We start from the raw sequence: 26,378 nt of genomic DNA, 5'->3' as shown, positions 1-26,378 counted from the left end.
TCCTATTTTCTATTTTTTTCTATTTCTGGATTTGGTAGAGCGCAACAGCTACCCCGGCAAAGGGGTGTCCCGGCGCTAAGAACAGACAAACTAAACTGAGGTGGGGGGGAGGGGGAAACTAGGCGGCAGGGAAAAGGTGAGTCTTGATAGCTTTACGGAAAGCAGGGAGGGAGTCAATAGCTCGGATGCTAAGGGGGAGATCGTTCCACAGTTTGGGGCCAAGGACCCCAAAGGAGCGGCCTCCGGCTCGGCAAAGTCGAAACCTAGGAATTGACAGGAGGAGTTGGTTGGCAGAGCGAAGAGCACGTCCAGGAACGTAGGGTTGGACAAGGCTTCGAAGCAGAGGGGGGCTTCCCAGTTTCACGATCTTAAAGATCATGACTAAGGCCTTGAATTGGATTCTGTGGTCCACGGGTAGCCAGTGGAGCTTGCGAATGGTGGCTCTGGCTGAGCACCTCCGTGGCAGGCCAACCAACGTTCTCGCTGCCGCATTTTGAACGCGTTGGAATCTGGCTGTTTCCGCTTTATTAGCTCCCAACAGGAGAACGTTAGCATAGTCCAGGCGTGATAGAATGGTGGCCTGGATTATGAGCTTCGAGACAGCAACCTTCCCGGAGAGCTGGAAGCACGCCGAGATTAATGCCTTACTCAAGAAGCCCAAGGCGGACCTCAAGAACTTCCGTCCCATCTCCCTGCTCCCATTCCCGGCAAAGGTCACCAAGAAAATCGTCAACAAACAACTGACCTACTACGTCGAGGACCACAATATCCTGGACTCATCCCAGTCCGGTTTCCGCAGCAACCACAGCACCAAAACCGCCCTCATCGCCGCCACCGACGACATCAGGACCGTGCTCGACAATGGAGAAACAGCAGCCCTCATCCTCCGAGACCTGTCAGCTGCCTTCCACACGGTCTGCCACCGCACACTACGAACACGCCTACACAGCGGCGAGATCCAAGAGAAGGCCCTAGACTGGACCACATCATTCCTCTCTGGCAGAACTCAGAGTGTCCGCTTCCCACCCTTCCGGTCCACCCCCACCGAGATCATCTGCGGCGTACCCCAGGGCTCCTCCCTCAGCCCAATGCTGTTCAACATCTACATGGCACCTCTCGCCCAAGTCGCCCGACAGCACGACCTCAACATCATCTCCTATGCTGACGACATTCAGCTGATCATCTCCCTCAACAAAGACCCTCACACCACCAAAACCAACCTTCACGAAGGAATGAAGCCCTTCGCCGAATAGATGAGGAACAGCCGACTGAAGCTGAACTCGGACAAGACGGAAGTCCTCATCCTCGGCTCCACCCCTTCAGCCTGGGACAACTCCTGGTGGCCGTCTTCACTAGGAACAGCCCCGACACCCACTGACCACGCACGCAACCTGGGAGTCATGCATGCGTGGTCCACCCTCTCCATTTTTTTTCTTCAAAACGTAGTTTATTGTTTTTTTGTTCCGCATAGTAGCCGAAATCTGGTACATTAACTTCGCTATCTTAATCCCACAATGTCAGTCAAGGAAACCCCCTCAACCACATACACAAAATCGGCTATAATGCAAACCAGTTAATGCGATCAGTGCGCCATTTTAAACTAGGCCCCAAAACGACCTTTTCTATACCCTTTTCTATACTTCTAATTAAATCCCCTATAGTCCCTCCCTCCTCTCTAAATCCCCATCACCGAAGCGTGCAAGTGGTTCTGTCCTTAGTAATATGTGTGCACAGGAATGATCAAGTATTGTTCTGTGTTATGTGCCTGTCATGTACGGGGATATTCCCACACCATTTTACTATTCTACTCCTTCCTCTTGAGTTCCATAGTCACGCAATGCCTGTACTAATGCTTCCCATGCCTTTGCTGTTTCTAGCGCTTTGTCGTTGCGCTGTCTACACGCAGTCTGAAATCGTAACGCGCTTTCGCTGCCAGCCCACTTGAGGAACTCGTTCTTCCACCTAGTGCCCTTGGGCCCTACTGTTGCCTTCCAGTGTTTTGTAATCTTGTGTTTCGCCAGTTTGAGTCCCATATCAATAAATTTACTCTTAATTTTGTTCTTGGGCGTGTGGGGGAACCAATGTAGGACACCTATGGCCATGTTAAACTCCAATCCCCGTTCTGTTATCGCATTCAAGGTATCTCCCACCTCCTTCCAGTAAACCTCCAGCATAGGGCATGTCCACAACATATGATCCAATTCTACCCCGGCTGTCGTGCACCTAGGACACGCTGCATTGTCTACTTTAAAGTACTTTTTGATCTTCCCAGGTGTCAGATATGCTCGGTGAAGGATATAGAAATGCACCAATTGGAATCTTGCATTTCTCGTGCTCTTCCAGGCTCTCCGCACTATCTGCACCCATGCTGTTTCGGGGATGTCTTTCCCTATATCTGTTTCCCATTTTCCTTTTTGTGACTCTAGAGGTGTTAGTCCTTCATTGAGAATTCTGGAGTAGAGACACGTGACCGCCTTGAAGGTCCCCGCTGCCATCATAGTATATTGGCAAGTCATTGTCGTCCTTGGTTCTATCAGGCCTTCTCTCCAGTGTGTTTGTATTGCTCTTGTTAATGCTGCATGCAGCAGAAAACCCCCCCTTGGTAAGTCAAATCTTTCTAGGAGTGTTTGGTAGGGTAACACCGCTCCGTCTTCGTATAGGTCTCCCAGCATTTGGACTCCCGTTTCCTCCCAATCTTGCAATTGCAACCAATCGCCACTGTGTGGTTGCGCCGTCAGCATTCCTAATGGGATTTCGGGGGCATACGGGTGTAATACACCTGCCCTACGCTGTGAACGATTCCAGTACAGTCTGATTGTTTTTTTACTCTTGCGTTAGATCCCTAAGATCCAGTTTCTGCTGAAGCGCTTTGTAAGAAAGGACATGGCGAGGCATACCTCGAGCCCTCGTATGTTCCGGTCCTCTGAATTCTCGTGCTATTTCCTGTGTGTAGACCTGCAGCTGAGCCGCCAGGTAGTACAGCTCAAAGTCTGGGACCGCGAACCCTCCCTCCGCCTTAGGTCTTATCAGCGTAGTCTGTGCTATCCTTCGCCGTCCCAAGCCCCAAAGAAAAGATACTATCAAGGACTTCAGTAGTTTAAAGGTGGAGCCAGGTATCCACACTGGTAGTGTTCTAAAATAATACAGAGTCTAGGAAGCACTATCCTTTTCAATAGTGCTATTCGGCCTGTTAGCGATAGTGGGAGAGTATCCCAAAAGGCCATACTGCCTTTCAATGCCCTTATTCCACGGCCAATATTTCCCTCCAGCAAGTCGGCCGTTGTGTGGTAAATGTACACTCCTAGGTATTTCATACAGGTGGGTTCCCATCTCGCTGCTCGTATCATGGAGGGTTGAGTTTCCCCCTGTCGTATTGGGAACAAGCACGTCTTGGACCAATTTACCCTCAAGCCAGAGAGTTCTCCGAAGCTCAACAGCAACTTTTCAGCTCCTGTCATTGCGTTGTCAGCATCTTCAAGGAAGAGCAGAAGGTCATCTGCGTATAGTGATATATATTGTTGTCCAACTCTACTTTGCAGTCCCCCATAGTGGTCCCCCGTCTGGATCGAAATCGCAAGAGGTTCCACTGCCAAAGCAAACAGCAGTGGAGATAGTGAGCACCCCTGTCTCGTGCCTCTTTCCACGGGGTATTGTGCCGATATCAGCATGCCCATTCTCACTCTGGCCACCGCTGAGGTGTATAGTACTGTCGTCCATCTTAGGTAGTTTTCTCCTACTCCAAAGCGCCTCAGCACCTTGTAAAGATATTCCCATTCCAGGCTATCAAACGCTTTCTCTATGTCTACCGACAGTATCATTGGTTGTCGTGCCTCTGATTGGCCTTCCTCTAACATTCGCATCAACCGGCGAATATTCGTGGTCGGTCGGTATAAAACCAGCTTGGTCTTCATGAACTAGCGTGGTCATGTGATGTAACAAGCGAGATGCTAGAATGCTGCTTAGTATTTTGTAATCGGTGGTAAGCATCGACAACGGTCTATATGATGCCGTGTCTCTGCTCTCTCTCCCCAGTTTTAATAAAGGTATCACTAACGCTTCTCGCATGGATTGTGGTAGTCGCCCTAATTTTTTCGCCTCTTTATAAACTTCTAAGAGTCTCGGTGCTAAGAGGTCAGTGTATTTTCCACAGAAATCTATGGGCAACCCATCCAAACCTGGGGTTTTGTTGCGCGCCATACGCTTAATGGCGCCTCGTATTTCTTCTAGCTCTATATCCTTCCTTAGTTCTTTCGCCTGTTCGTGGCCTAGTTTAGGCAAACAAAGACTGTCCAAGAAGACGTCTATGGCCGGATTGCCAATCACAGTTTGCTTTTGTAGAGATCTTCATAGTAGCTCGTAAAGCACCGTAAGATCTCATTCTGGGTGTAAACCTCCTCTCCTTCCGCTGTGTGCATGGTCACTATGGGGGAACCTCTTTTCATGGGGTTAGCCAGCCAAGCCAATAGGGTTCCTGCTTTGTCGCCCTCTGCATGAGTCCTCATTGTATAGGTTTTATGGTAAAAACTGGGTAAACGCTCCGTTTCTGCTGCTACCGCTTCTTTTGCCTCGCTAACCTTTTCTTGTAGTTCAGGGTGACCAGGTCTTAGTAGTTCCGCCTCGCGGAGTGCTTTATCAGCCCTACCCAGATCATCTAGGAGTACTTTCCGTATTCCCACATGTTTCCCTATGCAAAACCCTCTAATGACTACCTTAAAGGCATCCCATTCCGTTGCCCTTGTCGCAGTCGTGCCAGCATTTTCTGCAAAGTACTGAGTAATTCCCTCCTCCAGTGCAGCATGGAAAAGTGGGTCATCCAGCGTCTCGGGGCGCAGTTTCCAAGTAGGGACATATGAGACTCCAGGCAGCCATTGCATGGTGACCAGCAGGGGATTATGATCTGATAGCGTTCTAGTCAGGTATTCAGTTCTCACAATTGTCGGCATTAATTCTGGGGAGCACAGCACTGTATCTAGCCTTACATGTAGCTCGTGCATACCTGAAGAATAGGAGTAGTCCTGGTCTTGTGGATGTTGTGTGCGCCAAGCATCCACCAGACCCCGTGGTCCACCCTCTCCATGACCAAATAGGTCAACGCCGTCTCCTCATCCTGCTTCAACATCCTACAAATGCTCTGCAGGATCTTCAAGTGGATCCCCACCAAAACGAGAACAGTCACCCAGGCCCTCGTCTCCAGCAGGCTGGACTACGGAAACGCCCTCTACGCAGGAACATCAACCAAGCTCCTGAGACGGCTGCAGCGCATCCAGTTCGCCTCGGCATGACTGATCCTCGACATACCCCGCCGCCGCCACATCACACCCCACCTGAGAGACCTATACTGGCTCCCGGTCAACAAGTGGATAACGTTCGAATTCCTCACCCTTGCACATAAAGCCCTTCACAACGCCGGCCCACCGTACCTCAGCAGACGACTGAGCTTCTACACCCCTACCCGCGAGCTCCGCTCCACTGGTTTCGCCCTCGCCACCGTCCCCCGCATCCGAAGAACGACCGCCGGCGGCAGATCCTTCTCCCACCTCGCCGCCAAGACCTGGAACACCCTCCCCACCAACATTCGGTAGACCCAGGACCTACTGGCCTTCAGCAGACTCCTCAAGACCTGGCTCTTCGATCTGTAGCATCACCCCTCCCCCCAGCGCCTTGAGACCCTCACGGGTATGTAGCGCGCTTAACAAATGTCCTGATTGATTGATTGATTGATTAACTAACTAACTACTACCACTATCTTAGTGACAGGAGACAGGACAGCCTGACAGGACCTAGGAAAAGACGTAAGTCTATCCTATTTAGATTAAATACCTACCTAACTTAAATTCTCTAACCTCTCCTACATAACCAGCCCAAGTGAGTGCAAAGTTGCAAAGAAGTACGACGATAGTAGCGCTGAGCACCTGTCTGGAAGTAACAATCACATAATATAAAATTTTTAAACATAGGTTACCTTACCTGCATGTAAGAACTGCAGCAGCAGCATGTTAGCTATTTGCAAAAAAAATAATATTCCCAATCGCAATAAATAACAGTCAGAACCGAAGAACACATAATAGTAATATAAATAAATAGCTACTCACCAAACCCCAGGACCTCAACACCTATCAGATCCAGCTGGTCATGCTCCCGATCCAGGATATCAGACCACCGGCGCGTCCATTGGTTATGGGTGCGCCGGAACCTGGAGCAGCGGAACACAGCCCTGCTCACCATTGCTCACCGCTGGTGATGCTCCCGGAGCCCAGACCAAGGCCTGCGGCCTGCTGCAAGGGTTAAGGGGAGGTGGCGCTGGATTAAAAAAAACAGTGCAGCCACCTCCGCCTCATTAAAGAAGGCCCGTGCCTGCACCCCACGGCTATCACTGCAAGCCCTCCTAGTCTTCTTCCTCTGGCCCTTTGCCATGGTTCTGAATAAGCGAGGTGGAAAAGAAAAGGTAGGAAGTAAGAAAGTAAGTAAAAGAAATGAAAAAGCAAGTAATAGAAAAAGAGTGAAAAACACAGTAAAAAATACAAAAAAGTAGGAAAAAAACGCAAAATATTCAATCAGGAATAGAGAGGGATAGATAAATAAAAAATATCAAAAAAAGTTTCTAGAAGCAAAAGATTGAAAAGATAAAGGAAGGATAGAAAAACAGGCCCAGAACCATAGCAAAAAGTGAAAAACAAGATGGCCGCGCCCAATGGCGACAGCATGATGCAGTTTGCACGATATTTTCCGCCGAGCATGCAAAAAGTGTCCCCGAACACTTAATATGTATTTCCGATCAGGAAAACGCATCGCAAACGGGCGGAACAAGCAACTCCCTGCGCTTGCGGAGATTCGTGTAGCTCGCGGTGGTTTTCTGCGGCTGTGGGGAATTCCGCAGCTCGCGACCATGCAAACTTCACTCAGGGTTAGTTAACTGGCCTCAAACAAAGCCCAGGAAATAAGGAGTGTCTTACTTGTCATAGGACAGCAATCAGAAGTGCCTGCCATGGAGTCGCAGTGTCTCCTAGGTCACATGGTAAGTTCTTTGTCTTTTGAAAATAACTTCCTTTTATTTTCTTATTTACTTTATGGTTTACAACATGATTACTTTGTGTTTTTATGTATCCGTTTTACACATTGTGTGTATTTATGGTTCTTTGAGCTTGCCTCCACCTGGCTCCTCTGGTCCATCATCTCTGGAACCCAGAGTCACACAGCCTGGACAAAATGGTGCCTGTAATGAACTAAATCTGGGAGACGATGCAGTGGTGATTGAATCCTGTGCTAGAATCCTGTAAATTTAGCCAAGGGCTTCCCTTTGACTCCCTTTTCTCCTCATATTCAGACCATAACCGCAAGCAAGTTGGGGGTTGTGTCCACTATGGGCAGTCAGTCAATACAGAGAAGATGGCTTCCGGAAGACATGTATTATGTCTCAAGTTGGCATAAAGTTGAAGGCGGTTATCATGGACCATTTCACTAGTTATCTCCTGGTCAGATGGTCATGAATAGGCAGACAACACTGTCACAAAATCCTATTTGAACAAGCAGTCAACCACAGCAGGGTCTCAGTCTCTTGCCGAGCTAGCTCTTTCCGAATAATTATTAAATCATATCCCGCTCAGGAGTCAACATGTTTCTGCCCAACTATGGTCCCATATAGTGATTCCAGGGTGTTTGTCAAGACCTCAAAGTTATAAAGTCACTCTGCATCAACTTGTGTTAATAAAACTTCAGCTCCGGTGCCGAATCAAGTCTACAGACATCACCAGAATGTTTATAGAGATTCGGGACCGATGCTGAAGTTGGGCACCTAAAGACTTACCCTGTTTTTCAAGAGTGAAATTTACTTCCTGATCATTAGAAATAATGTGCCCAAAGAATAATAAGGGTAATCACAATCCTGGTCCTTAATCACGTGGTGGCCAATATATTTACTTTTTTACTAACACAAGTTGACGCAGAGTGACTTTATAACTTTGAGGTCCTGGCGAAAGACCTGGAATCCCTACATGGGACCATAGTTGGGCAGAAAAAAGTTGACCCCTGAGAGGGATATGATTTATTTATCCCTAGCCCTCTTTTTAAACTCTATCCCACAGGCCACCAAATAAAGTCTACATGGACATCTGGGGATAGTTTTATTCACGACCACAACACACTTTTTTCTGCACTTTACCCGTCACTACCCTTTCTCCATCGCTCATCTTTGCAAAACACCTCAGATCCTCCCCTCAGGGGAGTTGTAGCCTACACCATGGACCCAGCAGTCCAGGTGTGAGAAGGGAACCCAGTGTTGAAGCATGTCACCCTCGGTTGAGTGAGGGTTCTTGTCCTGAAAAGGTTTTTCCCAGTAGCTTTGTTGCACAAGATTATAGTGCACATTCAGGACCAAATCTAGAAACAGTTGATAAGATTGGTCGTTCTGAATACACAACCAGGCGTACATTGTGTGGGTTTTCTGATTAATAGGGATCAGTATGCTTCTGGTTTCTCTCATCCCATTACGATCCTTTGTCTGAAGATAATAACTGAGCTACTCTTCCCAGTAAGAAAAATGAGACACTGGATCAAGAGCCTATCAAGACCTGTTTATCTGGGGTCTTTTAAGTGGATGGGTATCAATCAACTTAAGTGTAACCCTGAGAAGGCAGAGGTTCTTAGCTTTGGTTATAATTTTACTCTGAATGTAGAAGATCACCAGGATTGCTTGTAAAGCAGGCTGATAACGAGGTTCACTAGTCTAACTGAATGGTATGGCCTTAAGACCGACTTGACACACCACCTGAATGATGTACTATATGGGGCTCTGTAAAGTCAAAATGAAAACACGTGCAATGACATAATTCATAACACTGCAGAATGATATGTGAAGCCTATTACTTGTTTAATAAAAAATAAAAAGAAGAAATTAAATGGTCACTGGCCGGATGGTACCCCTCCATCTAGAGCCCAAGCCGAAGTAGTAAAGAACCTGGGGATTAAGATTGACAAACAGCTGGCCTTCCAAGCTCAAATTAATACAGTTGTTGTCACTTGCTTTGGCCTGATGCGCATGGCCAAAAGATTCTTACAATTCATTTCCATAACTCTCAGACTACTGTGCTCCTTGCCCTGGTAGTGTCCAGATTAGATTATGACAATGCTCTGTATGCAGGTCTTCCTCAATATCTGCTGCAGAAATTGTAGACTGTCCAGAATGCAGCGGCTCATCTGGTACTCCTTATTCCCAGACGTGTCAACAACAACACATCTGATTAACCTACACTACGTACCTGTCAGAAAAATGATCCTCTTCAAAACCTTGACACTTGAGCACAGAGCTCTCCACCAGTCTGGTCCACAGTACCTGTCCAATAAGGTTGAATTCTGAAGTCATCTTCTGTTAATTTTGCCAAGTTCCCTAGGGTAAGACGTGCATAAACTGGAGGTAGATCCTTTTACCTCCTGGGCCCGCTTTTTTTAAATAGCCTACCAGCTGAGTAAGGGCTAATAGCGAATGAAAGCTATTTTAGAAAACACGAAGACCTGGCTTTTTACTCTCAAATTGCATCCTTTCCCTTCCGCTCTTTCTTTCTTACTAGCACCAACACACTCCTAGGAGTAGCCTTGTGCTTTACAAGTCTTGCTATTCATTCATTCCTCGGACCATGTGCAAGAAATACAGTTGACTGTATGACTAATGAGAGAAATTGCTGGGTCTTTCTCTTCCTGTGGTCTAGTCAGTGCAGCAATCAAGACCGTTATCTACTAGAAAATCTTATGATCATCATTGGCCATTTTTTTCTAAATGGTGTATAGGTAGATCTTTGAACCCTGCTAACTGTAATTCTAATAATGGAAATTACAGTGGCTCTAAGAGGGATTTGAATGAGGGGGTTAGCCATTGTTACACTAAGGGCACAATGGACAGCAATAAAGGAGTGGTGAGTGCACCGTGGGGTATTCCTGCGATGGATTCCGTGGACACAGACTTTGATGGAGCAAACTGTTTCTAAGGCATTACAAACTCATCCCTTTGAACCTTTGTAAGAGTTAGATTTGGTGTACTTGCCATCAAAAGTTTTTTTTGGGCTATAATGTCAGCCTTTAGACTTGGGTTCATTATCTATCACCTTATTTAGGACTTTCTACAGATAGTCTAGTTCTTAAATTAGTTCAAGGCTTTTTTCCTAAAGTTCCGTCTTACTCACATCGGAAGCGATAAATATTACCATATTTCTTTCCAGCATCCATCACTCTTGAGAAAGAGACCTTCATGCACTGTATGCATTGAGGCAGTGAAGATCTATTTGTCCAGGTCAAAATGTTTTTGAAAATGTGAGAATTTGTTCATCAACTTTGTTGTTTTTGTCATGAGCAGAAGGCCTCTATTTCAACTTTGAGTAGATTCATTTAGAAACATATTAACTATGCTTTACAAGACACAAATTGCCAGAGTGTTCAGGTCATATATATTCAGGGACTGACTGTTTCGTGGGCTGAAGCTTGTGGGGCCTCTATTTTGCAAATGTTTAATGCAGCCACTGGGGCTACACCCTCTGCCTTTGTTTCTAATTACAGATGGGAATTGGAAAATTGATGAAATTCAGTTCTAGAGTTGTGGCTGGCATTATTCTGTCAACACTTACACCTCCTAATATTTGCAATAATAAAAAAAATTCTTGTTTCCATCAGTCAGGAGAACAGCGGTAATTTGTTAGGGCATCTGGTTGTAATTATTTAGCTCTGGTGTATCCTCATAGAGTAAGTAGACATACGAGAAAATGCGTGAAGGAGGTAATGATTCAATCACTTACTGTGATGTTCATTTCTCCTAAAAACTTTTTTCTCGTACCAAGACATACCACTCTCCATCCCGCCTCATTCCCAAACTGCATTCCTTCATAGCTTTGTGATGTATAGGAAGGGTGGTGTTCTCTGGCCTTCTTTATTAACAAAATGGTAGGAGGAGCAAGGTAGAGGCTTGGAATGTGTTTTGGTTTGCGTTTTTTGATTGGTTCCAGTTGTGTCAAATGATGCTTGGGTAGAGGTTAGACCTTATAGAGTAAGTATTGGTATGAGACAAAGGGTTTTCAGAGTAATTAAGATTATTGGTAAGTAATTTAACAATTACTCCCATAATCCGGTGTAGGGGTATATCCATACAGTACACCAAGGCTAATTATGAGCTAAAGAGAGGTAGAAGTCTTTTCTGCGATCAATGTCTGTGACTTTCACTTTTCTCTAGATTTATAATGTCTCACATTAAGCCTATTATGTGTCTATATAGGTCTAGGCATGAGACATCAGTCATGAGATATGCTTTTTAATCATGCATTGATTCTTCTTCTTTGCAGGTTGTATTTCCTCAGTATAACCCCCCTCTCTATCCAGTGGAGGAAGGAGAGGTCCAATCTCAAAGGTAGGCATTGAAACTACAGTATGAAACCACCTTACCCAGACATTCTACTCTAACGATGACTAAGCTATTGCTCTGTTCCATTGTGATTAAATGATTATGGCTATTGGTGAAGTTTTTATTGTTTATTCTCTTCCATCAATCTGTTCTAGTATTCCTTCTCCTTTCACAATTTCCTATTAGTCATTACTTTCTTTATGCCTTCTTTCATTCCAGATCCCTCCCTCCATCCCTTCTTTCTTCATTCCATCCTTCACTTCATCATTCTTTTAATCCTCCATCTGTTTCTCATTTTACCCCTCTATTCCTGCCTTCATTGTTTGTTTTCCATCTACATACATATACCCTTTCTTCCGTCCTCCCTCCTACATACATTCCTCTTTTTATCCATTCCATTAGATGGGGTGTAGAGAAAAAAGTTAGAAACATTAAAAGTAAAAATCTGAAAGAAACACATTAGTTATAGATTACTTACCTTAGAATTACTTCCAGGCGTCAGACTGGATCCGGAAAGATTTTTCGTCAGCAGTACCTCTGCGCGTTGGAAGGTGACATCGGTCGGTTCCACATTTGTCGTTGGCATTGTGGTCGCTGGGATGATGTCACTGCAGCTACTTAGACGCCGCCCTCATGCGCTGACGTCAGTTCTTTCTTTTTCCGCACCAGCCAGCGCAGATCCGGGAAGTTCAGTACCTCACTCATTTTTTTACTACGTTTTTCTCGACTTTTGTCGACGTCTTGTTTCGAGTCTCTGACTCCGAACAGGTGCACGAGGGATGCCTGGTTTTAAGGCCTCTGGTTCCTGTAACCAATTGCTGTTTGTGACGGATCCGCACCGCGTGTGCCTCTTTTGCCTGGAGCGCGACCACGACTATCAGTTGTTGATACCGAAGTCTTTGCGGGAGCGGTCCCAAAAGCTGCCGTTCGAGGTCCCGGTTGAGAGGGAGGCCGAGGGACCCGTCGCTGAGCCACCATCATTCCGGCTCGCAGTCATCGAAGATTTCGCATTCGGGGTCGGGTAAGTCGAAGCATTAGAAGAAAAGCATTGGCGCTCATTGCCTTTCCTCGTCGGTCAGCCGATCCAACGAGGTGCACGGGTGGTGCCACTCTTGTGGCTACGCGTGCGGAGCCCGAAGGGTCGACTCTGAGCTTCCCTCCTTTTCCGGGACCCAGAGCGACCCTGCCCAGCTTCATACATTCTACGAGGCGAAGCATGCCATCTTTGGGCGGACCGACCCCGCCGGTGCGCCTTCGGGCCCTGCGAACTTGGTTGGGGGGCCTGGGTCTTCGCTGCCGGAGGCTCCAGCCTCAGCGCCGCAGGCCCCACTTGGATCCAGGCCTGGATCCGGATCTGCGCTGGTTGACCTTATTACACCTCCACCGGCGCCGCTTCCAACGGAACCACTATCGTGCCCTAAGCCAGTTGGCCTCCGGCAGGCGTCGACCCTAGCCACCTTCCCGACTTGCACATGGAGCCGGACTGGCGTCGCCTGACGCCGGATCCAGCACCAGGTGGGGTTTTCATGCCCCTGTTCACTCCTGGGGCCCCTTTCCAACAACAGTGGCACCAATAGGAAGATGAGGAGGGCTTGGAGGGGTCAAGTGACCCTTTAACTTACCAGCTTGAGCCTGAGCAGGACTGGAGTGGGGAACTGGGGCATGCCAGTGGTCTTGACACTTCAACCGACCTTGGCATGTTGTCTCCTCCTACCCTGGCTACAGAGGAGGGAGCGTCATACGCTGTTGCGTATGGCGGCCAAGGCTTTCAACCTCGAGCTTCCTACGGTGACGGTCAAGACTAACCTCCTGACTCAGGTGCTTCAACCGGCGGCGAGGTCTTCGGAGCCCCTGCTTCCGTTTAATGGGGCCCTCACTGATGTCCTTTAGGGCAAGTGGCCCAGGCCCAACACGGGGGCTCCCGTGGACAAGAGGATCGCCTGATGCTCCGGTGATCCCACTTTCCTCTCCCAACACCTCACCCCAGAGAGCTTGGTGGTCCAAGCCTCCACCTCTAAAAGCGCCTTCCCTACTGCTCCACCGGAAAGGGAATCTAAGAAGCTGGACCATGCTGGCAAGAAAAAAAATTCTTCTGCCAGCTTAGGACTGCAGTCTGTAAAAACTGCATGTCTCTTGGGCTGTTATTCGCATTCAGTGTGGGATACGATGGCACAAGTTCTGCCTCAGTGTCCGGAGGTGGCCTGAGCAGTGCTCTCCCAGACTGTTGCTGCCGGGAGAGATGCAGCTAAGTTTATGATCCGTTGTGGGCTGGACACCGCAAACTCTCTGGGCAGGACCATTTTAACGTCTGTATCACTTCGATGCTACGCCTGGATGAGGTCCACTGGCTTTTCAGGGGATGTCCAGAACACCTTGTGAAGTAGTGTGGCTCACTGGTTAGAGGCGGCAGACCCGAGAGCAGAGGACGGCCCGGGACCAGGGTTCGATTCCCGGCGTGGCAGGTTTCTGGACCAGGGTCAGCGGACTCGATAATTCTCTCGCCTCGGTGCCCACTCTGATCAGCGATCACACTCGGCAACTCTGGGCATTAGCTTGCCTCATCTTCACTAACGGCCCCACCAGACCGCCGGGGATGCCTGGCCTCACCCTGGAGATACCCATTAAGGGACCATCTCTCAGGGAAGCCAGGAAGGGTTTCGCAGCGGTCGAAGCGCCTTGGGACCCTACGGGTAAGTAGTGCGCTATATAAATGCCAATACATTTACATTTACATTTACCTTGATGGACATGCTCTTCGATGGCCGTCATCTTTTTAGCAGACAACGCCCTAGAGCACTTCAAGGACTCACAGACTATAGCCAAGTTCTTGGGCCTCTCCTCCCGTCCAATGCGGTCTATTTTTCGCCCCTTTTGTGGCTATGGAATGGGTTCCCCGCTACATCCCACCCAGGGCCACAGGCCGCATCAAGTTACCCAACCTTCGTGCGGCTGTGGACGTGGAAACAACTTGCGAAGTTCCGGGGGCCTGCGGGCGGGCCAGTCCACCAACCCCCCAACCCCCTGCATCAGCCTCCAACCCTCCCAGTCTGACTTTTCAGGACCATAAAACACCAGAGGGCAGCAAGATTCGCCATCAGCTCCCAAACTGGCTCACCATCACTTTGGACAGGTGGGTTTTGCAAATAGTCCGAAGGGGCTACTCCCTCCCCTTCGAGACTACCCCTCCAGCCATGCCACCACGATACCACCGCATGTTGGAGGATCATCTGGCCCTTCTCCAGCAGGAAGTTACGACTCTCTTGGCCAAGGGAGCCATGAAGCGCGTTCCTGTCTCAGAAGTAGGTTGTGGTTGTTACTCCCACTACTTTCTGGTTCCCGAGAAGGACAAGGGACTGCATCCTATCTTGGATCTCAGAGACGTCAATCGCTTCCTCCGGAAGGAGAAGTTCAAAATGTTGACGCTTGCTAAGGTCTTCAAACCAAAGGAAGGTGCACTTCATAGAAGTCAGTACAAGTGAAAAGTAAATACTTCATAGATTCTTCTTTTTATTGAATTCTTGAAAAAACACCGGCAAACAGCCAACGCGTTTCGTTCCCCAGTGCCACAGGACCTTCTTCAGGGCTTTTATAATATATAGGTTCAGTAACCTGTAGGGTAAGATGTTTTGTGATCACTCATATATGAGTCAATAAGATGTCACGACCCATTTACGCAGTCCTGGGTCAGATAGTAAGCTTCAGGAAAATAAGCAGAGGACTTGAAAGGCTTCAAAAGTTGATTAGATTGATGCTTAATGTATCGGGTGAAACAGGTCCAATGGGGACTGCCAAAAGGATGAATACTCGTTTCAAGGGCACCCGAGAGTAGAATTACATGTATCTTGGCCTGGTTATAAAGATATTCCAGGTGCGGAAGTCATAAGTACTGCGGTGGTGATCTCGGTTATCTAGGCGAGATGCACCAATTATGGCCACCCAGTCCAAATTATAAGTTAACACTATGTTAGCGGGTTAGAGGAACTCATGGACACTGGTATGGATGTTAAGCTGGCCTTTATTGGCTTTAACAGTTTCTTTTGTCTTGGACTTAGTCTATAATATGGTACGGTTGCTTCAGGGTCTTTGTCTGGAGATGGACGTCCTCTCAGAAAGGGCTTTCCTTTCTTCCTCCACTCCAGGGTGCTCCCGGGACAGCCACCGGTCCGGAATACAAATTAAATAAAAAAGCAGAAAAGACTGGGATTCAGTCGGAGGTCTTGCCTCAATTAGTGATAGGGAAAGGGAGTGAGGCGCCACACGGTGCGTAATACAAAAAAACAGGAAACCACACAACCGGTAAATTGTTGCCGCGTGTCGATAGGGAGGTGGGGGGGATGAAGTTTACGGGAGTTTGAAACCCTTCCTCCCAGCCCACCCGGAGACTCGGGCCCGTACCTGGGTGAGCCACGCTTCTCCTGACGTGTGGCTGGGCGAAGCATTGAAACGTTGGCCTCCTGGCTCTGTTGCACGTTGCAGTGACTCCTCTCTGCTGGATTCCTCCGGCAGTCCTTCGTCGTCTCGCTCAACAGCTCCTCGACGCTCTCGTTCCTTTGCTGGTGTTGGACACACCTCCTTCTCCGTCCTTCCTTGTTTTGGGGCCTCTGACCCGGTGACGTCCCAGGGGGCGGGATCTTCCGCAAACTCGGCCCAATTAAAGAAACATGGCCCAGCTTTCTCTTGTTGTCGAAAGAGTGTCGTTTCTGCCGGGTTCCAGTTTTCAAGTCGCTGTGGGGAAAGAGGTGAGATTGGTACAGTTCTAGCACTTAACTCATTGTTCTCCGGGGTTCCGGACTGGCTGCCCTCGTGACACACTACTAGGATGACAAGGTCTCGATTTATTAGAGGTTTCACCTTTCTGAGTCAGTCAATATCAAAACGTCTGTATTCTGATGTCGGGCAGCATGGTAGCTTGCACGGGCGTCGGAAAAGCTACCCGCTGCCTTTGAAGACCATGGTTTACGACTCCTCCCCCTGCTCTGGCACCCCTGGTTTCAAGCCTGTTCCTATCAAGAGTTATTAGTTACTAATCTCTTGTCATGTTAACCTATGTGGCCTGGGATTTGCAATGAGGAAATTGACTTGGGCCATTTTTCCAGCACTAGGGCTTATAAAATCATATGTTATAAGTACTTCACTGATTTCTACAGGACCCCCACTCCATGTGCAATTAGGGGAGACTTTAGGGGTTCTGAATCAGTAGAAATATTCCAGATCCTCCCTCCACAGTGCTCCTAGCATCAAAGTCGAATTTGAGCAGCACTTTACCACAATGTGGGGAGTGAAATGTGATATTTCACTTAACCCAGGGCATATAAAACACATTTTATAAGGGTGTACCTTATAAATATCTGACCCCCAAACTCTGGGTCACCTAGGGGAGACCCTGGGGGTTCCTAATATGCCAAAACATTTTAGGTTATCCATTTTAGGTGCCCCAAACCCCAAAGTCAGGTTTGGGCACAGTTTACGTTTTAAAAGCAGTCCTGGCACCGACGGCTGCTTTTAAACTGACCTCAGGCTTCAGCAGTGCACACATGCAAGTGAAAAAATAGCTGCTGGCCTCTAAACTGCCATGCCCTTGGGTACTATGGACTTCTATGTAGTTTCAATCTCCCTGCCCTATTATATACTAGGGGCTTAAAGGTAGGTCATGCCAATCACCTTGGTACCCCACCATACCATTGTGTACCCTAGTGCATGTAGGTGTAACTGTATTCTAATGTGTCTCTTTCAGAATAGCAATGGCCCTGGGCCTGGTTAGGCAGAGCCCAGGGTCAGTCAGTCAGTCAGTTACCACCAGCATCAGTCAGCGAACAGTTAGGAAGTGCCCAGGACACAGAATGACTTTGCAACAGTTGTGATTAAGGCTTGTTACTCTATGGCTAAAAAGGGGCCTCCAGTTGGGCTACATGCTCACTCCACCAGGGCAACGGCAGCCACTACTGCCTTGGGAAAAGTAGTGCCTCTGAATGACATCTGTCAGACCACCACGTGGGCATCACTGCACATGTTCACCAAGCACTACTGCCTGGACAGCCAAGTCTGGAGAGACGGCTTCTTTGGCCATTCTGTTCTCCAGGACTTTCTGGGGTGATCTTGCTTCGCAGACTCACCCCCAGGGTTGGTATTGCTGGGGTATCCTAAGGTAAGGATTCTATAACTAACATGTTTCTTTCAAATGCACAAGTTACTTACCTTTGGTAACGATATATCTGTAAGAAACATTAGTTAGTTATAGATTCCTTATCGCCCCACTCATCCTCCCCATTCTGCAAACTGATTTCTAGGGTAAGGCTATCCTTTCAGGGCACTAGTTTTCTGCACCAATGGTCAGTGTCTTGCATGGCTCTGCGTTTCTGGCATGGAAAGTTGTGTACAGAACTGATTTCAGCGTGCCAGGGCGGCGTTTAAGTTGCTTCCACGATGTCATACCGGCGACTACGACGCTGCCGACGAACGCAGAGACGCCCAACACCACCTTCCGACACGCAGAGGTACTGCTGACGAAAAATCTTTCCGGATCCAGTCTGACGCCTGGGGTAATTCTAATTTAATCCCTTCGCTGCTTGCGGTATTTCCCCGCCGTGCTGGGGGGCGGAGGGGGGGGCGCGTACAGCACCCCCATGCTCATGACGAGGTCAGCTCGTCATGAGCCACGGCGCTCCGGTGCTCATGACGAGCTGAGCTCATCATGACCGCGCCCGTTCCAATGGAACATTCAGCACAGCAGGGGAATCAGCCCAGCGTGCGAGCGTTCCACGGAACAGGCGTGGTCATGACGAGCTCAGCTCGTCATGAGCACCGGAGCGCCGTCGCTCATGACGAGCTCGTCATGAGCATCCAAGGAGTTAAGGAATCTGTAACTAACTAATGTTTCTTACAGATATATATATATTGTTAACGAAGGTAAGTAACTTGTGCATTGTGCTTCAGGTGTGATGGGGATAGTGTGCCTGGAAATGACATAGCATCAGAAATTTATTTAAAAAAAGACACTTGTAACTCTACCACTGTTAGGTTTCGAAAATCATTATGAATTGGCTGGATTACTATGTCATTGGCGCTAACAGCTGTGACACTATGAAAGTTTGCTGGTGCTAGGGCTTCCCCTGACTAAACAGCCTACATTCCTTTTTTTCTTCTGGAAGTTTTCGTCTCTGTGGCTTGAAATCTCTAGGATTCCAAGAATGTGTTATTTGTACTCATATCCACATATTTTCTGAAGAGATATTATCCATAATATGGTGATGGTTGAAATGTATAAACCTTTGAATATCTCGCATTGCTATGGGGGCGGGGCGGAAATGCGGCGGGCGCATGCTGGTGACGGAACCGCTCAATAGAACGCCCAGCGCAGGCGCGGAATTCGCCCCGCCCATGAGCGTCGGGCGGGCCATGACGGAACCGCTCCGTCATCAGCACAGCGCCACCGCGGCTGATGATGGAGCGGTTCCGTCATCAGCAGGGGAGGGGTTAAAGTTGTGCTTAGAAACAGTGTCACACTTTTAAGGCTATGGGACTTTCAATGCCATAAATTCTGGGTATGTCAGTACCTACTTTAACGTTGGTCCAGTACAAACTGTCTGACGTTTATTTGGCAGATGAAATATCTGCCTCTATACCTTGGGTGTCTCCGTTGTAGTTAACTGTCGTTCTGATGAGGACCCTGCTCTACATGCCTATGTTTACGGGTCAAAGCGTCGACAAATAACATACGTGGAATGTGTTTTTAACAATTTTGATGGCGGATGTGAACACTTGTTTCACCGGTGTGGAATTCGAAACATTCTGTTGTCCCTATCGGCCGCATGAATATATTTTGTAAATGCTACAATTCACTTTTCATTCTCCTTTTACCACTTTTGCTGGATCGTCACTCCTTAGAAGCACCTTGTATGAGTATTATATCATACTATGTGAATTAATGTATATATTTGGAAATGAGATATGTATAAATAAATGCACTAAATGCATAACTGAAACTTACTCATTTGAGAGAGATAAGCTGCAGAAATGTACCTGCCCTGTTAGTGTGAATGAGAGTACCTTTTTACTTCATTTTTATCTTCAAACTTTATTGGAAGTTTTTATCTTTTAATTACCCATCCTAACTATCGGCTTTTATCATTTGTAAAACGCTCACTGCATCCAACGATTGCCATCTTGCCTCCTTTTCACCCGAGTCCACCGCAACAGATTGTTTGCTGATTGAGGGGAGGGAGGTTGGTTTGGCGTGGCTTGCACTCCCTTCTGCCGGGCCATTCTCCAAACGCCATCTTGGAAGTGAAACGCTCTAGTCTCCCTCCATTGCTCTTTGCCTCTGACCATAAAAAGAGAAGATGGCGCCACCACACAGCGGCTATGCTGCAGAAAGGTACCTGCCCTGTTAGTGTGCATGAAAGTACCTTTTTACTTTATTTGAAGTTTTTATCTTTTAACTTTATTTGAAGTGTTTATCTTTTTAATTACCCGTCCTAATTACCAGATTTTAAGCATTTGTAAGATGTTCAATGATTGCCATCTTGCCTCCTTTTCTCCCCGGTCCACCGCAGCAGATTGTTTGCAGATTGAGTGGAGGGAGGTTTGGTTTGGCGTGGCTTGCACTCACTTCCAACGGGCCCTTCTCCAGATGCCATCTTGGAAGTGAGACGCTCTAATCTCCTTCCATGGCTGTTTGCCTCTGACCATTAAAAAAGAGCATGGTGCTGATGCGCAGCGGATAAGCTGCAGAAAGGTGCCTGCCCTGTTAGTGTGCAAGAAAATACCTTTTAACTTTATTTGAAGTTTTTATCTTTTAACTTTATTTGAAGTTTTTATCTTTTAATTACGGATCCTCATTACCTGCTTTAAAGCATTTGTAAGACTCTCACCACATCAAACGATTGCTATCTTGCCTCCTTTTCTCCCCGTCCACCACAGCAGATTGTTTGCTGATTGAGTGGAAGAAGGTTTGCTTTGGCGTGGCTTGCACTCACTTCTGCCGGGCCATTCTCCAGACGGCATCTTGGAAGTGAGACGCTCTAGTCTCCTTCTATTGCTCTTTTCCTCCTCCATAAAAAGAGAGGATTGCGCCGACATGCAAAGGGCGTGCCAAAGGCAAGCCCGTCTGCGCCCCTCCACGCTTGGAGCGAGCCCATTGCCTGTCCCCCTGGTCGTTTGGCCCAAGACACCACATCAGGTATCATTAGTTACTCTCGGGATGCTCTACTGGCACTGAGATCGTATGGTAAAGGCCCTTCGGACATCAGTTTTAATATTCCTGCCCGGACCCCTCCTCAATTCTCTCACCCCAACCAAACAGGGTGCCCTAGACCCAATCTAGCAAACAACCCAGCTGATACTGGTGCAACTGCCCAGCAAAATAAGAAATGCATCAGTCCAATACCTTCAGACATCTCTGGTGTGCTACTGAATACTAGGTCCCCAGTGAAACATTATCTAGAGTTCTCCAACTTAGTTCAAGCGCAGTGCACTGGTCTGGCATTCATAACTGAAACGTGGGCAGATCCTAGCTCTGGCCCAGAAATTGTGGAGGCCACCCCCTGGATATGCCGTCCATCGGTTTGACAGACAATTAAAAAGGGGGGCGGGCTGTTTTTTATCGTAATCATTCCAAAACTACTTTTGAGCCACTAAGCACCCCTGGTTTTGAGACCCTTGATTTTTTGGTGCAGCCGCCAGACTCGCAGTCAGTTAAGGGACTGCTAAGCTACTGACCACCAGGACCGTGTGGCTTTGCCGACAAGCTTAGCGCTTTTCTTGAATCTTCCATCTCTAGAGCTTGTGTTGGGCGATTTCAGTTTTCATCTGCGAAGTGAGACTGACCCAGATTCCCTAAAGTTGATTGATGTAATGAATGTATTTGGACTATCCTTAATCCCCAGCGGTCCGACGCACAGCGCTGGACATGTTAGATAGGATCCTTTCCAATTACCCAGCTATCACTCTACTCCCATCCCTCCCTCTCACCTGGTTCGATCATTGGGCTGTTACCTGGCAGATAAAGACTGGAAAAATGATCATGCACAGAAATACTATCCAACAAACTCCAAGTAGAGCCTGTCACAAAATATGGCTGTCCCAGTTGAGAGATAATATCACCCCTAGACCCTAGCAACCAGCCGACAACCTAGGGCAGTGCGTTGAAAATTTCTTGCTGTGGCTAAACTCTGCTCTGGACATTGTTTCACCAATCAAACAAAAATTCACAGGTAAGAAAGTATCCCAGCCATCGTACAATTAAAACCTTAGGAATTCAAGACTGGATTGCCCTAGACCAGAACAGACATGGATAAAAAACTATGAGGTTGAGGAAAAAAACGATATACAAAAATAAACTAGCCGAACATAAAAAATGTATTATAGCTGCAAAAACCTCTTATTACTCTGAGCACATAAAAACAGTTTGAGATACAAACAAAACCCTTTTCTCAGTTATAAAAAGAAAATGGAAGTACCTGCTGGCCCCAACTATTCAGTAATTAATCAAAACGTTTGTGATGCTCCAGTAAACTTCTTTAAAGAAAAAGTTGCTAACATTTTTAACAGATTTAGTGCTGGCGGTCAACAGGATGGGCACTCTTCAATTTCCACATTAGGTAAAATCAGAACAACTTACAATGTTAATTCTATTAATCTAATCTAGCGCTCCTAAAGACCATTGTCCTTCAAAAATAATGCACATGATCCCTGCACAAGTGGCACAATATTTGGGGCTAGTCCTTAACAATATGTTTGCAGGGGGAACCTTCCCTATACAATGGAATTTGTGGAATTTGTGGGGGTATTTATAAAGCGCAGCGTTCGCTCCGGAAGGAGCATCTTGGTGCTGAATTTCCGGTTAGAGGATCGAAAACACATCGCAGTAGCTGTGGGAGTTAGATGGCTGCCTTAGTGTAGTCATCCGGAAGGTTAAAAATCCAAGTTTTTAGCATTTTTCTGAAGGGCTTTTCTTGAGTTTGACGTCTCAGATTTTTGGGCATGAGGTTCCAGGCTTTTGTGGCCAGGAAGCTTAAGGTTTTTCCACCTTTAGTCTTCAAATTGAACCGGGAGGATGAGGTTGTCATGGGAGGAGCGGAGGGATCTACTCGGGTTGTAGTGGGGGAAGCGTCTGGTAAGGTATTTAGGGCCGGAATTGTTGAAAGCCCGAAAGGCGACAATCAGCATCTTAAAAAATATTCTTTTGTGGAGTGGGAGCCAGTGCAGGGATCTTAGAGCTGCGAATATTGATGATTTTCTGGGCAGCTTTAGGACCAGTCGGGCAGCGGTGTGAAGTACACTTTGGAGCTTGGTCAGTGTAGCCTTTTTTGCTCCAGCAAGGAGACCGTTACAGCAGTCCAAGCGTGAAATTATTAGGGCCACTGTTACTGTTTTCCTGGAATCTAGCGGTAGAAAGTCGAAGAATCTTTTTTAGAGATTTTATAATTCCGAAGCATCGGCCCGCTACACTCCTGACGTGTTGGTCGAAGGATAAGTCTGAGTCGAATAGGACGCCAAGATTCCTTGCAGTTGTTACGGTCTGGGGGGGAGGGGGGGGGGGGGGGGGGGGAGCTGAGTTTTCCAGCCACCAGAGGGCTGGACAGAAGATGGTGTTTATTCCAATGGGGAGGATCTCCGTTTTGCTGGAGTTGCATTTGAGATGGTTAGTATCCATCCATTGGAAGACCGCCGTCAGACAGTTTTTGAGGTTAAGCTCTGCCTTGGTCGAGTTTTCCTCTAGGGGTACGATGAGTTGCGTGTCATCGGCATACGATGTTACAGGTATGCCGAATGACTCAATCAGGGATAAAAGTGGGATAAGGTAAATGTTAAAAAGGAGGGGGCTCAAGATGGAGCCCTGGGGTACACCGGAGGAAACCCTCTTCTCTTTGGAGTGGAAAGGGCCAAGAGCGACAGTTTGGGACCTGTCGGTTAAAAATGATTTTATCCAAGATAGAGCCACTTCCGAAATCCCTATGTCCGTCAGTTTACTGATCAGGATGGAGTGGGAGATAGTATCGAACGCCGCGGTGAGGTTGAGAAGAATGAGGATGGCATTCTTCCTCTGGTCTTGCAGCATCTTAATTGAGTCTGAAAGTTCAATCAGTGCTGTTTCGGTCGAATGATTGGGGCGAAAACCAGATTGTTGCGGATGGAGTACATTGTGAGCTTCCAGGTATCGTTTGAGTTCTCTGTAAACCATTTGTTCGGTGATTTTTCCCAAAGCTGGGAGAAGCGAGATCGGACGAAGATTGGTGAGGTCTGACAGGGATTTGTTGGCTTTTTTCATGAGGGGTTTGACTATTCCCTGTTTCCACAGGCGGGGGACAGATCCAGTGCGAAGCGATGAGTTAACAATATCGTTAATGATTGGGTTCACCACGTCGATGAATTGGTGGAGAATTTTGGGAGGACAGGGGTCAGATGGAGAGCCAGATTTGCACGCCAGGATGACTGCTCTGGTTTTATCTAAGGTGACAGGAGAGAAATTCTTAAGGCTACCAGCTGGGAATTCTATCTGAGGCGAATTGCGTGCGCCTTGAGTTGTTTGTGAAGGGGGGAAATTTTTTCGAATGGCGTCAATTTTTTCCTCAAAGTAGTCAGCTATTTTGTTGCAAAGATCTTGGGATGGGGGGATTTCGGGTTGTAGCGTTTTGGGCTGGGTGAACGATTTCACTATCGAGAACAGAGTTTTTTGTTTCTGATTAGACTCCTTAATAGCGTTGACATAGGTTTTTTTGGCAGATTTAATGTTGGAAAGGTAATTTTTCCTTAGTTGGATGTATGAGAGACGGTGGTATACACCTGTTACAACGCATTTGTTACAACGCACTACCATTACAACGCGACTTTTACAACGCATACCATTACAACGCATTGCGCTGGGGGGCGCTCTAGGATAGGGAATAAGTATAATTTACTATCCAACACCTTCCCTAGGGTCCACGGGGACTGGAGTTAGAATAGTAAATTATACTTACCACTATCCAGCACCTCAAAGCGCTATGCGTTGTAATGGTATGCGTTGTAATGGTCGCGTTGTAATGGTAGGTAGTTGTAACGGTATGCGTTGTAACATGGTACATCCGAGACGGTCGGCAATGTCATGTGTTCTACACCATTTACGTTCGGCTTTTCTACACAATAGATGAGATGTGGCTAGGTCGGGGGTGAACCAGGGGGCATTGGTTTTGGAATTTTTATCTGTTTTGCGGGGGCGATTGGTAGGGTTCCGCGTTCTGATTTCTTGGGAGATCCAGTTATGGAAACGTGCCTCTGTTCTGCCCCTGTAAAAAAAAGACAATCTGAATGCTCTGGACCTCAACAACTATCGCACTATATCAAGACTCCCCTTTGCCACCAAGTTGGTGGAGAAAATAACAAATAAACAACTCTCAGAGTATTTAGAGGAAAGCTCCCTACTGGACGATATACAACATGGGATCAGGAAAAACTGTAGCACAGAGTCTGGTCTGGTGGTAGCTATGGAGGATATACAGGAACTGCTTGATAGGACAGGCATGGTGGCCTTGATTTTCCTGGATCTTTCTGCAGCGTTTGATACGGTCAACCACAAGGTTTTGTCTCACCATATGCAAAGGATACAGCACTAGATCGTCTCCAATCTTTCAAGGCTAATAGACAACAATGTGTGACACTTGAAAAATTTACATCTAGGTCCTTCTCCTTGCCTTGTGGAGTCCCCCAGGGCTCGGCATTGAGATTAACACTGTTTAATCTCTATGTTATGCCACAGGTGACAATGGTGACAATCATCAAAAATTCTCGTTTCTTCTTGGCATCTTATGCTGATGACACCCAAATTGTGGTGTCACTAGCAAAACCCCAAAACAATTCTGGCCTGGCATTTAGCACATGCATCGACCTGATGCTTCAGACTTTGCAAAATGCTGCTGCTCATTTTGTTTTTTAATTCCTAAATATGAATCAGCTAGAGGAGCTATCAGGAACCTCCACTGGCTGTCAGTCAGACAACGCTGTAGGTTTAAGGCTCTCTGTCTGGCCTATAAATCACTGCACGGACTAGGGCCAGACCGTTTCAGGGAGAAGCTCAAAAGGTACATCCCAGGGAGGATGCTTCGTTCAGGCTCTGCCATGAACCTGACTGACCCCTCATTTAGGAGGACCACCTGGGGTGGGAAGAGTTTTTGGAGGACCACAGCTGTGCTTTGGAATAGCCTTCCACTGACACTGAAAGCGGCTTCCTCTTAACTCACTTTCAGAAATGCCTTGAAGATCTGGCTTTTCTCAAAGGACTAGAAGGCACCTGACCATCTGCTAGATTAGTTTCTAATAGTTCTGCAGCTACATCCATTTTCTTTAGCACCAAGACGCCCACAGGAAGAAGTTTGCGCGTTATAAATTACATTCATTCATTCATTATTGCTGTGGTAGTCAAGAGCTATGCTATTCCCAGAGGGACCACTTTATTATTTAATAATTGTCCAGCCCAGGTCCTTAGGTTACTGGGTTGCCCCTTTTTCTTTTTTTAACAGATCACGGATGACATCTGCATCCAGAGGTGGCGCAACGTCTCTTTCAAGGGTGCGGAGAGCCTTGGTTAGATCTGTTCACCACCTCCGAGAACGCTTCCAGCATGGAACATAGTGAAAAGAAACTTACATCAGTCCGCTAGGGTGGAGCCTATATAGATACCACGTACGTCACTTCTGCAATGGACAACAAAGTCACGTGGACCCGAACAATGCCACCTACTGGCATCCGGGGTGCTGGTAAACAAATGTTTCTGCCTGATGCTTTGGGTCTAGAGTAGAATAAGGTAAGGAATCTGTAGATATATAGAGTCTCTACCAGATAAGGCATTACAGGGGGTAAATAACTTGCTCTTCACCGCCTTAAGGATAACACTTGCATATTTGCTTAACTCTGGATAATGTCTCAGGGAGTGCAGTTGGAAACCCATTATTGTTCTATTCTGAAAGCATTCACCCAATGATCTGCAGTCACCTGTGTGGATATTCCCAGTAGATAAGTATCAGCT

General features: G+C 47.2%; 1 protein-coding gene across 1 annotated transcript in view; it reads left to right on the top strand.

The window, feature by feature from the left end:
• The window catches only part of LOC147693361 (transient receptor potential cation channel subfamily M member 2-like), a 1,943,547-nt gene that overhangs the window by 1,747,809 nt on the left and 169,360 nt on the right, over window positions 1-26,378 (top strand). Inside the window, exon 26 of the mRNA XM_086933684.1 lies at window positions 11,319-11,383. Within this exon, the coding sequence (XP_086789810.1) occupies window positions 11,319-11,383 (65 nt within the window). The remainder of the gene's footprint in view (window positions 1-11,318; window positions 11,384-26,378) is intronic.

This window comes from Lissotriton vulgaris, chromosome 8, assembly GCF_964263255.1.
Source record: "Lissotriton vulgaris chromosome 8, aLisVul1.2, whole genome shotgun sequence".
Lineage (NCBI taxonomy): Eukaryota > Metazoa > Chordata > Amphibia > Caudata > Salamandridae > Lissotriton > Lissotriton vulgaris.
Note: the sequence above shows the minus strand (reverse complement) of the source record. Positions and strands in the feature narration are given on the sequence as shown.